General features: G+C 42.1%; 1 protein-coding gene across 7 annotated transcripts in view; it reads left to right on the top strand.

Annotated features, from left to right (window-relative positions):
• The window catches only part of PDE8B (phosphodiesterase 8B), a 385418-nt gene that overhangs the window by 355432 nt on the left and 16695 nt on the right, over positions 1-13291 (top strand). For all 7 annotated transcript variants that reach the window (XM_049707740.1, XM_049707742.1, XM_049707743.1 and 4 more), the window contains 6 exons: positions 200-276; positions 1739-1903; positions 4374-4419; positions 4833-4968; positions 5871-6069; positions 10480-10697. In XM_049707740.1, coding sequence (XP_049563697.1) covers positions 200-276; positions 1739-1903; positions 4374-4419; positions 4833-4968; positions 5871-6069; positions 10480-10697 — 841 coding nt within the window. The remainder of the gene's footprint in view (positions 1-199; positions 277-1738; positions 1904-4373; positions 4420-4832; positions 4969-5870; positions 6070-10479; positions 10698-13291) is intronic.

The following is a 13291-nucleotide window of genomic DNA, read 5'->3' as shown; positions in this document are numbered from 1 at the left end:
TTCCAGTCCCTGGCAAGTAGTGGCTGAGCTCTCAGCCTTTTAGGACTAAGAGATGGGTGAATTCATTGCTTTATGGGGAGCAGTGGAGGACAGCAGTCCTGTGAGAATCAGGCCCCCAAGTCCGTGCAGGGTTCCTTTGCTGCACTTCAGCGCAGCTGAGCCACTAGAACCAGATACAACTTTCTTGACTTCTCTCCAGCACCAAGCCTACAGAATCGTCGCTACCCATCCATGGCAAGGATCCATTCCATGACCATCGAGGCTCCCATCACAAAGGTGAGTAGCAGCTGCTGCCCCGACTCTGCAATCAGGGCCACTGAACACTAGGCTATATTCTGGAGATAACGTGATGAATGGCGTACTAATACCTATATCATGGAGTTTACAGTCTAGTAAAGGAAACAGATATTAAACAAACACATAATAAATACGTAGTTATAAATTGCAATAACTGCCGTAAAGGAAAACAACAGGTTTCTATGAGGGAAAATTAGGTTAGGGCCCTAGTTTGGTTGGGTGAGAGGGCTGGTCAGGGAGGGTCTCTCTGTAGAGGAAGTAATGTTTGAAGTAAGACCTGAAGGATACAAAGATGTTAGGAGAAGAGGATTCTAGGCAGCAGGCACAGCAAGGCATGAGCACTGAGGTGGGAAAAGGAGGGAATGGAGCAAACGAGGACCTGAAAGAAAGTCAGGTGTGACTGGAGCTTGGAGAGCAGAGGGGAGAAATGGTGACATGGAGTTGTGCCGGGCTCAGTTCATTCTGGCCAATAGAGCTGTAATAAGTTTATATTTTAGTTCATGTGCAACGGAAACCACTGAAGAGTTTAAAGTAGGGGAGTGACATGACCAGATACGTTTATTGAAAATAACACCAAGCTGCCATGCAGAGAATGGACTGGAGATGGCAAGAGTGAAAGAGAAGAGGACAGTTAGGGACCTTTTCCAGAATTCTAAGCAAGAAATTGTGTTAGCTGTACTAGAATTAGAGCAGTGGAGGTGGAGAGAAATGAGTAGATCAGGAAATATTTGGGGGTAAATTCAGTTCATCTTGATGATGAATTATACTGTCAGGTAGGGAGAGAATTGAGGGAAAGTGATATGTCAACCAGGGCCTCCCAGGGTTTTGGTCTGAGCACAAGATTAATATCTTTTTTTCACGGCAATGTAGAAACCAGAGGAGCACAGCTCTTGTCTTTCATTTTCTGTTTGGTTTACTTGCTTGCTTTGCTTTGGGAAGAGGAGAGCAAGGTGTGAGTTTAGTTTTGGATATGTAAGTAAGATATTCCAATAGACATGTCAAGCAGGCAACTGAATATATAAATCTGGAAGTCAAAAAGGAGTTCAGGGCTGGGATATAAATTTGAGAGTCCTGGGCATGTGGATCGTATGTGTCCAAAGTCCTGGAAATGAAAGAGCTCATCTCTGAAAGGACTGTGGAGTGAGAGGAAGGCCCAGCACTAGTCTGAGGAACTGCAACCTGTAGAAGAGAGCTAAAGGAGAAGGATCAGCAAAGGAGCCTGAGAAAATGTAGTCCCTGAAGTAAGAGAAACACTGGGATAGGGTGGGATGAGAAGCATGCTTCAGTATAAAGAGGGTGGTGCCGTGAAAGCACTGGTCATTTTGAACAGTAAGATGTGTTATCATCTGATTTCTTTTGGATTCTAGGCACATGAGTGAGTTTTGAGAAGAAGAATCCTAATGTCCTCAAATTGATTCTTTCTCTCTCTTTACTTCCTTAGGTTATAAATATAATCAATGCAGCCCAAGAAAACAGTCCTGTCACAGTAGCAGAAGCCTTGGACAGAGTTTTAGAAATTTTACGGACCACAGAACTGTACTCCCCTCAGCTGGGTACCAAAGATGAAGATCCCCACACCAGTGATCTCGTGGGAGGCCTGATGACTGTGAGTGATGAGGAAAACCCAGAAATGCAGGACAATGTTAAGTGCACTCCAGAGAACATGTAACATGTAACATATAAACTGTTACCTTTAGGTGTAGAAATACGTGCTGTATGGGCTAACATCAGCATAACCAGAAGCAGTTGCAGGAGCACAAATGACTAATTTGTCCTCTGAATTTGTACTACAGTAAGGAGTAAATAGTTGATTGAAGGCTAAATATCACAATGGAGCCCTTTTGTACTTCTTTCCCTTGACCTGGTACAGTATTCCATTGAGGGTTATGGCTAGGATTCCTTGGACCTCAGGCTCTTTATATAATGAAAGCGTTGGTACTTAGATGACAGCACTAGTTTCCAAAATCTTAGCTGTAGAATTCTTTCTTTAAATAAAACCTTTATATAGAGTTCCCTTTACAATCAATAAAAGCAGAGTGGAGCTGCTGTGGCTCAGTATGGGGAGGGGAGGAGGAGCCGCCCCATGCTGGCACTCCAATACCACCATTTGTAACCACTAAAAGTAGCTTATTTCTAAGGAGTCATCCTGTTCTAGTGTTTTTGCTGTGATCTATTTGGCTGTAATCATAATCTATCAGCAAGTGAAGAAAAATGAGAAAATTCAAATTATTCATTTGTGCTCCCTATTGGAGACTGAAGCTGGAAGAATTCTTTGGGAGAAAAACAAAGTCCAAGAGTCATCGAAGAGTTTTACTTTGAAGTTTTCTGTCTAGTCCTGCCACCAAATGCTGAGTGTTGACTGGCTTTCTGGTCCATCCTCCTTGTTCCTACTAAAGGCTTCTGGTGAGCCTGTAATTTGAGTGACCTCCTGATCCTTTTGAGCCCCTCGGCTGGCCTTGGTTGCCCGATCCCAATGCAGTGTAGACTTTAGTTCTAAAGAACACTGGCAAGGTGTGTGTGTGTTTGCCATCTGCAGCAACATGAATGGACTTAGAGATAACCATACTAAGTGAAGTAAGTCAGACAGAGAAAGACAGATATATCAATTATATGTGGAATCTTAAAAAGTGATACAAATGAACTTATTTACAAAACAAAAATAGACTCACAGACATAGAAAACAAACTTATGGTTACCAAAGGGGAACTGTTGGGGGGAGGGTGGGTAAATTAGGAGTTTGGGATTAACAGATATACACTACTATATATAAAATAGATAAATAACAAGAACCAACTGTATAGCACAGGGAACTATATTCAATATCTTGTAATAATGGAAAAGAATCTGAAAAGGTATATATATATATCTCCAAATCACTTTGCTGTGTACCTGTAATTAACACAACATTGTAAATCAAAAATACTGCAATTAAAAGAAAAATAGAACACTGCCAAGGGTCTGTCAGGAGGCTGGCCACTGCAGAGCTGCAGAACCATTCTGGTTCCTAGAACAAGTTATCTGCCCTCCTTTCCCCTGCTGCCATACCATGTTGGGCTTCCTCTCCAGGAAATGGTGTGAGGAACCAGTACAAGATTCCCCCTTTTTTATGTAGCATTAGGGAAGAGAAGAAAGAAAGATTAAGAACAGAGGAGTTCCTTGTGATACCTGCCTTAGAGGCAGGAAGGTTATGGCCATTGTTACTTATCAATTTATCCAGTTTTGAAAATTAAGCTCTTGGCCTAAATATCCAGAGTGTGACTTCAGGAGAGCCCTTCATTAATACTTTAAACCTTAGCACATACTTTCTGAGGATGACAAATAAGCAATTACAAATGGCTTTTAAGCAGAGGTCTAAATAATTAGGTACTCGGGGGTAGAAGGTAGAGGGCAGGAAAATGAGATGCAAGAACAGCTGGGGACTAAAGTTCACGAGCCTACTAAATGGCAGAACATCGAAATTCTGTTCACTCCCTTATGCTGCCCTTCCAAAGACCTCAAATCCAGAAACTTCCTTTAAAGGCTAACAGTGAAGCTCATGTTATAAGACAGAAACTACAGCTGGAAAAGAGTTAATTTAGATGTTAGTCAAAAATTAGCCCAACCTTTTAAAGGCTTTACATTAAATCATCCCCCAGATGTGGCCCATAGCTTTGGCTCCCCAGGATGCAAATCTAAGAACACAAGAATAACACAGTCCTTGTGAGGGTAATTGGGGTCCTTTCAAATTAACAGGTACCCGAAGCAAGATCACTTCTGTGATTTCATTATGTGGCTTCAATATGCAACAAGAGAAAGATGGCATGAGAACAGAGCTAACTCACAGTTCAGGTGTGAGACTTGAATGCAGTCATAGCCACTTAATTCTCAATTCTCCATCTCCTGGGGCTAACAGCCTTGGAAAGGAGAGTATCCACTGTTTTGTAGCCATTGTTCTCACTTGATTTTGAGCTTCAACTTGGAGTTCCAGATTGACTGGGTTATTCAGGATTCAAATCTCTTTGGCTAATAAAAGAAATGAGAGAGTAATGGTAATGGCATATAAAGCATGCTTCTCATAGCATCTTTCTTTATTCCAGGATGGCTTGAGAAGGTTGTCAGGAAACGAGTATGTGTTCACTAAGAGTAAGTTGTCCTCTATCCACTTGTCACTGATAACCTGTCTCTGGCCTTTTGTCTTCCTCAGTGTTGTGATTATTGTTTGGGAAGGGCCTTGGTGATACTTTCTATTCGTCTCATTGGAGTTTAAGCATCTCTATGGTCTACATTTGAAACCAGGTCTCCTAATATAAATTACTTCTCTGAGCGCTGTCAGAATAAGAATTGCAAATCTCTCTATATTTAAACAGTTAAACTGAATTATTTTTCTGTTGGGGGGTCCTGAAGTTTAATAATGTAAGAGAACCCTGAAGGGAAAATCTTCTTACCCCTGGAAGTTCAAGACTTTCTTTCTAGTAGCAACCATGAAGATGACAAATGCTTAGCAGCACTCAAGATTCCACAGTTACCCACCCTTCCTGCCCCATCTGTTTGCTCAGATGTGCCCCAGAGTCACAGTCACCTTGGGATGCCAGTAACCATCAACGATGTCCCCCCTTCTATCGCTCAATTACTTGATAATGAGGAAAGCTGGGAGTTCAACATATTTGAATTGGAAGCTGTGACACACAAAAGGTATGTGGCTTCTCTGGCTGTAGGCAGGGGGAGGATTGATGGACACACTCAAGACTTTCACATCTGGAAACTTTGAGGGAGATGTGAGTCCTTGCCACAAGTGACCTCCCAGGTTCTGCTTTTCATGCCATGCTGGAGGAGTGTCAAATGCGCAGAGAGTCTGTGGCCCCTTGAGTGAGCTCCTTTATGGAGAAGAGAGTATTGGAGGCTAAGATGTGGGATCAGCCTGGTGATACCCAGGATGAAGAAATACTGAGTGTCTTCTTCAGATCTACCCAGGTCATTCCTTTGCGCCAGTGAGCCAAGAGTTCTAAGTATTCCTAGCCCCAAACTTGTTCAAGTCCCACCTTACAAGATGAGTTTGAGAGCACTGTAGACTTTTCTTTTGATCCATCCTATAGGCAGGGGAAAGATTAGATAACACAGAAAGTCCTCTTCTATTACAGAAGTCCATTTTCTTCCAGGGGTGTTGGATATGAATGATAACTATAAATAAGTAACTTAATTCTAAATGACATGACTTTGCTGAACCCACACAAGCCATTCCTTTTGTCCTTAAGCTCAGTAACTTCCTCAGGGGACACAGGAAGTACAAAGGTTACGTGGAAGCAGAGACAGGGACTGTCAGGGACCTCTCGGTTGTTAGAGCCACTGAAGGGCAGATGACTTAAGACAGTCTAGAAGTCCTTTGGATTAACCACCGTGAGGCACCTAGTTTTAAAGAAGTGGCTAGTGAAGAGGAGATGCTCTATCACCTTCTAATTTGGAGACGACATATTTTTATACCCCTGTGCCTATGAAGCATCAGGAAAGAAATGACTCAATTTCCCAGTAGCTTCAAAGAAAGCAGCTTCTGGAGCGGTGAATACAATGAATCAGAGTTTTTTCCCCCTGTTTTCCAGGCCATTGGTTTACCTGGGCTTAAAAGTCTTTTCCCGGTTTGGAGTATGTGAATTTTTACACTGTTCTGAAACTACCCTTCGGGCCTGGCTCCAAGTGATTGAATCCAACTACCACTCCTCCAACGCTTACCACAACTCCACTCATGCCGCTGATGTCCTGCACGCCACTGCCTTCTTCCTCGGAAAAGAAAGAGTGAAGGTAGAATTTTGATATCACAATCTAGTTACCTGCATAGATTTTAGAGATCTAAGAACTCAATCTTAATAGATATGTTAGGCAAACAACTATTTTGGAACCAATTTTGACAGAGTTTTTGAGCTACCAAACTGGTCCTTTTGGTGTTGTAAAGACATGGCATTTCCTCCTAGCCCTCCCTTCCCACAAATGCTTAAAATAATAATTTATGCCACTGTAGAGACTCTTTTACATGTCTGGCTGATCCATGAACCCATTCTCCAAATGTTCACTAGGAGCCCTTTGGGTTAGAGGACAGAACTTAATTATTAGAGCAAATGGTTACTAGGTCTGGAGGTTAAATTTTAGGATCAGAATTTTGTCATTGGTATATTACAATCCAGACAGTAGTGAGCCGTTCAGCATCCTACTGATTTACATACATATACATGTGTGTTTTGTGTAGGTATGAATGTGTGTATCTGTATATTAATGACTTGTATAATTCTGCAAGAGTTCCAAGTTCCTTAGTCTTAGAAGTCAATACTGTCATTACAGGTGCCGATTTGTAGGGCAGTCCTATGTATACCCCACGGATAGCTGGCAAAAGATCCCCATCTCCCCTCTTCCCCAACTACCATCACTTTCACAGTGAAGCTTGTAATTCCTTGGCTACAATTAGAAGTGAAGCTTAGAATATAGATACCCTTGGGACAAGTGCTGTATAGAGACAGGTTCACATCAATCTGCAAATGCTTAACATTCAGTCATTTTCTGACTTAGTCTTAAGACCCTAGGTACTTAAGGAGACAAGTGGTAGTGGGATAGGTAGACAGAGCAGAAACGGCACCAAAATGGGGAGGGCGAATGTTCCCTTCTCAGTTTTGCCAAAGACTGATCCTGGCATTTACTTTCATCAGCAAGAAAGCAGAGTGTCATTCAAGAATGATGGTTTGGGCTTCCCTGGTGGCGCAGTGGTTGAGAGTCTGCCTGCCGATGCAGGGGACACGGGTTCATGCCCCGGTCTGGGAAGATCCCACATGCCGCGGAGCGGCTGGGCCAGTGAGCCATGGCCGCTGAGCCTGTGTGTGCAGAGCCTGTGCTCCGCAACGGGAGAGGCCACAACAGTGAGAGGCCCGTGTACCACAAAAAAAAAAAAAAAGAATGATGGTTTTGAAGATTTTTGTCTCCTACTTTTAAAAAAGGTGATATCACAGGTGATAACAGCCTATGTTTCTATAGTGCTTTTCTTTGAGGGGCTAAGATACTTCCAGATTCCTACTCCAGGTTCACATTCCTCCATTTTACGTTACATGAGATATTATATACAGCTTAGGTTGCACACTGCCAAATGAGGACAGGACCTGGGCATTAACGCTGAGACCAAAGTGACCTATAGGCATTGCAGCCTTGAGTTAAAGATGAACCCCACTTAAGCAGAAGCACGCTAGAAAAATATAGATTAAATGCTTGAAAAATTATGGAATGCTTAGTCACTTTATTATCTCCTTTCCTCTCCCTCCCCTAAAATAAGAAATTTTCTTTAAATTGTTTGTTCTGCTAGCACATTCAGAGTCTGATTGAATTCTCAAATAGCAGCAACACAAACAAGTCGAAGACTAGATACAATATGCTTATAATCCAAAAGACATTTTCTAAGAGGCCACAGAATCAGAAAATTTAGAGCTGCAAAGAACCCTGGAGAATTGGGCTGGAAGGGACTCCTGAGGTCAGAGGTTTAGTAGCAGCCCAAGATCACTGGTTAGTCCACCACGAGGCGCTTCGAGTGGGATTTATTCCTGAGGTGTCTTTCACCAGACCTGCTGCCACTGACAAAGAGAGTCAGAAAAATGTTTTTACCAAATATCCATGTCATCTGTCACCCCTAATTTCTTTATAAGGCTACAATTCTTAATGTCACTATGGCATAGCTCCACATCCTCAACCCAGCCATATAGATAACATGTCCAGAGCGACATTCCCCTTCAATTTGTTGCACACCCTATCCCCTTCCCACTCTTACCAGTTCCCAAGAACCACTGCAAGTGGAGAGATCAGGACAGCCAGAATTCTTTTGTTATTCTCTGAGTGACTATTTGTCCTAGAAAAGGAACTGTTTGAAAGGCTAATCTAGAATGGAGTCCATTCTGGCCAGTCTGCTTCAGTGTGATCCAAATCTATTCCTGCTGGTTAAAGGAGGAAAAAACTATACAGAAATGCCTGCACCTCCAAGGCTTTGGGGAACTTCTCCTGCCGTGGGTTTGGTGGGGAAGTTTTCTTCCACAGACAGTCCCTCCCTGCCATGGGAAGAGCCTTGCTTCTCCCATCTGCTAGTGAGCAGCTGGATCTGCTTTCCCTGCCTCCCTGCATTTCTTATCAGACATTGCATTATTAGACAGTGCCCACCAAAACTGCAGGGCATGGCCCTTTATTGGTATCTTTGTAAAAGCTCCAGGTCTAAATCAGTGTAAGTTGGAAGGAAAGACATGTCTCGTCTAGTGCTATTTGTTGTCTATTCCACTTACTTGAATCTATGTCATTGAAGAATTTAAAAATAAATTGGCCCCATACTCCAAACAAGATTGAACATACTCCAAAGTTTGGCCCTCATGGGTCCTCACTGCACAGGTAGAATCAGCGAGAGTGGAGGCCAAGTCAGGGCAGCTCTGGATTCTGACTGTACCTGTGGGTTACCATGGCCTCTCCTAACCAGCAGCAAAAGGGGGCTAGGCATGTTTGCTTGCCCTGGGCATTACAAAATCAGTCTCTGAGAAGAGCTGAAAAGAATGGCAGCAACTGCTGTCCCCCCTCAGGAAACCGGTTCATGTGGACTAGAGGCAAGCCAGGATTGCCCACCAGCTCCAGGAGGTCAGGATTGGAAATGGAAATGGCCTCCTTCTGGTAGGGACAGCTTTCAGGAAAGTTTTCAGGGCTGAGCTTCAGATTCACTGTTCCTTACCTATTAGCATCTGAGAAGCAGCTTGCAATTTTTTCTCCCACAGCCTAGGAAAGCAACTCAGGAAAACCAAAAATCATGCCCACCCCTCCAGCCTCATCCTGGGGACCAGTTTCCCCCTCACTCACTACCCTTCAGCCACAATGATGCTCTTTAAGTTTCCTGAATAAGCCACTTCGTTTGTTTCACATCAGGAGCATCATATAGGCTGATGTTTCTGCCTGGATTTCTCTCCCTTGCCATTTTTTGCCTGGCTAATTCCTGCTTATCCTTCAGGTTCCAGCATAAAAATCACTTACTTAGAGAACCCATTCTTGCCCACCCTCTGGACCTGCATTGTCCATAAGTAGCCATTTGCCACATGTGGCTACTTACATTTAATTAAAATTAAATAAAATGAAACATTCAGTTCCTCAATTGCACGCACATTTCAAGTGTCCAGGAGCTGTGACTAGGGATTACGATATTGGACAGCCCACGTACAGACATTTCCATCACCACAGAAAAGTTGAACGGACAGCACTGCCCTAAACTAGATCAAGCCTCATGGTTACACTCTCAAACCACCTGTACTTCCCTTCTTAACCCACCTCACAGTAAGTTAATTTTGTTTGTGTGTTTCCTTATTTGTGCCCTCTCCAGTAAACTACCAACTCCATTAGTGCAGGCTATGCCAGTATAATTCATCACTGTAACTCCAGCACTCTGCCTGACAACTGGCACCCAGTAAGCATCCAATAAATGATAACTAAAGGAATGAATTCATAAAGTACAGTGTCTCTTATATAACAGTAGCCCATTTGACAACTTCCTCCTAAAGCTGTGAGCTGAAAAAACATTTGTATCCCCTGATGCTCTGGTTTGTGTTCTTTAACTACATAATGACAACGTTAGAAAGAGGGTCTCCCTTTTAGCCTTTCCCACCTGCTAGCCCAGAGCTGAATTGTGTTCTTCACTGTAACAGCCCCCTTACCCTCAGTTTTCCTGGGAAAATTCTTCTTGTCCTTGATCCTCTTGTGTTCCTTGGCTGTAATCCTTTTATCTTTGTGTGAAGAGTTTTGTTGTATCTGTGCCATTTACTGCCATACTCTCAAAATCTTTTCAGAAGTAGGCAAATAAAGTAACACTTGTGATCCTAGGCCACTTTTTTCTCTATCCACTCACAGAAGAGAGTCATGGCAATATGCCACACAGCATACGTTTGAAAAGGCCTGTTTGGCATCCTCCTGCAGAAGAACTAGAGTGGATGAACTCTGGAGAAAGAATTTAGGTATCCATTATAACTGCTACTCAGGTTTCTGTTTCCCTCCAGATAATCCACAGTACGGCAAGGTGATGTGATATACCCTAGGTGGCCTCTTAACTTCTAGGAAGTCAGAGAAGGACCCCCTGGCTCATCCCCTCCAGAGAGACAGGGATGAGTGTAGGTCTCCTACATCCAGTGGGTAATGCTCAACCTTGCCTCCCCCTGACCCCAGGGAAGCCTCGATCAGCTAGATGAGGTGGCTGCCCTGATTGCTGCCACAGTCCATGACGTGGATCACCCAGGAAGGACCAACTCTTTCCTGTGCAACGCAGGCAGTGAACTCGCCGTGCTCTATAATGACACTGCTGTCTTGGAGAGTCACCACACAGCCCTGGCCTTCCAGCTCACGGTCAAGGACAGCAAATGCAACATTTTCAAGAATATTGACAGGTTTGTGTGCTCGGGCTCTTGTGCTCAGGTTTGTAAAATGTAAGTGGGAAACTCAGTTTTCCCTAACTTCTCCAAGTACTTAGCTTCCTCTTAGGGGGAAGGCTGTACTATTTTATCAACAGTAAAATAATAACCTTATAAACTGAACTGTACTTTTTAGACTGTTCATCTTTTTTTTTTTTAACATCTTTCTTGGAGTATAATTGCTTTACAATGTTGTGTTACTTTCTGCTATAACAAAGTGAATCAGCTATATGTATACATGTATCCCCATATCCCCTCCCTCTTGCGACTCCCTTCCACCCTCCCTATCCCACCCCTCCAGGTGGTCACAAAGCACAGAACTGATCTCCCTGTGCTATGCGGCTGCTTGCCACTAGCTATCTATTTTACGTTTGGTAGTGTTTATATGTCCATGCCACTCTCTCACTTCATCCCAGCTTCCCCTTCCCCCTCCCAGTGTCCTCAAGTCCATTCTCTAGTAGGTCTGCATCTTTATTCCTGTCTTGCCACTAGGTTCTTCATGACCTTTTTTTAAATTTTATTTTAAATTCCATATGTATGTGTTACCATACGGTATTTGTTTTTCTCTTTCTGACTTACTTCACAGTATATGACAGACTCTAGGTCCATCCACCTCGCTACAAATAACTCAATTTCATTTCTTTTTATGGCTGAGTAATATTCCATTGTATATATGTGCCACATCTTCTTTATCCATTCGTCTGTCAATGGACACTTAAGTTGCTTCCATGTCCTGGCTATTGTAAATAGTGCTGCAATGAACACTGTGGTATGTCTCATTTTGAATTATGGTTTTCTCTGGGTATATGCCTGGTAGTGGGGTTGCTGGCTCATATGGTAGTTCTATTTTTAGTTTTTTAAGGAACATCCATACTGTTCTCCATAGTGGCCATATCAATTTACACTCCCACCAACAGTGCAAGAGGGTTCGCTTTTCTCCGCACCCTCTCCAGCATTTATTGTTTGTAGATTTTTTGATGATAGCCATTGTGACAAAACTACTTATTATAGTTTTGATTTGCATTTCACTAATGATTAGTGATGTTGAGCATCCTCTCGTGTGTTTGTTGGCAATCTGTACATCTTTGGAGAAATGTCTATTTAGGTCTAATGCCCATTTTTGGATTGGGTTGTTTGTTTTTTGATATTGAGCTGCATGAGCTGCTTGTATATTTTGGAGATTAATCCTTTGTTAGTTGCTTTGCTTGCAAATATTTTCTTCCATTCTGAGGGTTGTCTTTTCATCTTGTTTATGGTTTCCTTTCCTGTGCAAAAGCTTTTAAGTTTCATTAGGTCCCATTTATTTTTATTTCCATTTCTCTAGGAGGTGGGTCAAAAAGGATCTTGCTGTGATTTATGTCATAGAGTGTTCTGCCTGTTTTCCTCTAAGAGTTTTATAGTGTCTGGCCTTACATTTAGGTCTTTAATTTATTTTGAGTTTATTTTTCTGTATGGTGTTAGGAAGTGTTCTAATTTCATTCTTTTATGTGTAGCTGTCCAGTTTTCCCAGCACCACTTCTTGAAGGGGCTGTCTTTTCTCCATTGTATATTCTTGCCTCCTTTATCAAAGATAAGGTGACCATATGTGCGTAGGTTTCTCTCTGGGCTTTCTATCCTGGTCCATTGATCTATATTTCTGTTTTTGTGCCAGTACCATACTGTCTTAATTACTGTAGCTTTGTAGTATAGTCTGAAGTCAGGGAGCCTGATTCTTCCAGCCCCGTTTTTCTTTCCCAAGATTGCTTTGGCTATTCGGGGTCTTTTGTGTTTCCATACAAATTGTGAAATTTTTTGTTCTAGTTCTGTGAAAAATGCCAGTGGTAGTTTGATAGGCATTGCATTGAATCTGTAGATTGCTTTGGGTACTATAGTCATTTTCACAATGGTGATTCTTCCAATCCAAGAACATGGTATATCTCTCCATCTATTTGTATCATCTTTAATTTCTTTCATCAGTGTCTTATAGTTTTCTTCATAAAGGTCTTTTGTCTCCTTAGGTGGGTTTATTCCTAAGTATTTTCTTTTTGTTGCAATGGTAAATGGGAGTGTTTCTTAACTTCTCTTTCAATTTCTCATCATTAATGTATAGGAATGCAAGAGATTTCTGTGCATAAATTTTGTATCCTGCTACTTTACCAAATCATTCATTACCTATAGTAGTTTTCTGGTAGCATCTTTAGGATTCTCTGTGTATGGTAGGTATCATGTCATCTGCTAACTGTGACAGTTTTACTACTTCTTTTCCAATTTGGATTGCTTTTCTTTCTTTTTATTCTCTGATAGCCATGGCTAAAACTTCCAAAACTATGTGGAATAATAGTGGTGAAGGTGGACAACCTTGTCTTGCTCCTGATCTTAGAGAAAATGGTTTCAGTTTTTCACCATTGAGAACGAATTTGGCTGTGGGCCTTTCATATATTGTCCTTTATTATGTTGAGGTAGGTTCCTTCTATGCCTACTTTCTGGAGCGTTTTTGTCATAAATCAGTGTTGAATTTTGTCAGAAGCTTTGCCTGCATCTATTGAGATGATCATATGATTTTTATCTTTCAATTTGTTAATATGGTGTAC

Source organism: Orcinus orca, chromosome 3, assembly GCF_937001465.1.
Source record: "Orcinus orca chromosome 3, mOrcOrc1.1, whole genome shotgun sequence".
NCBI classification, from domain to species: domain Eukaryota; kingdom Metazoa; phylum Chordata; class Mammalia; order Artiodactyla; family Delphinidae; genus Orcinus; species Orcinus orca.
This window is presented reverse-complemented; position numbering and strand designations above follow the sequence as displayed.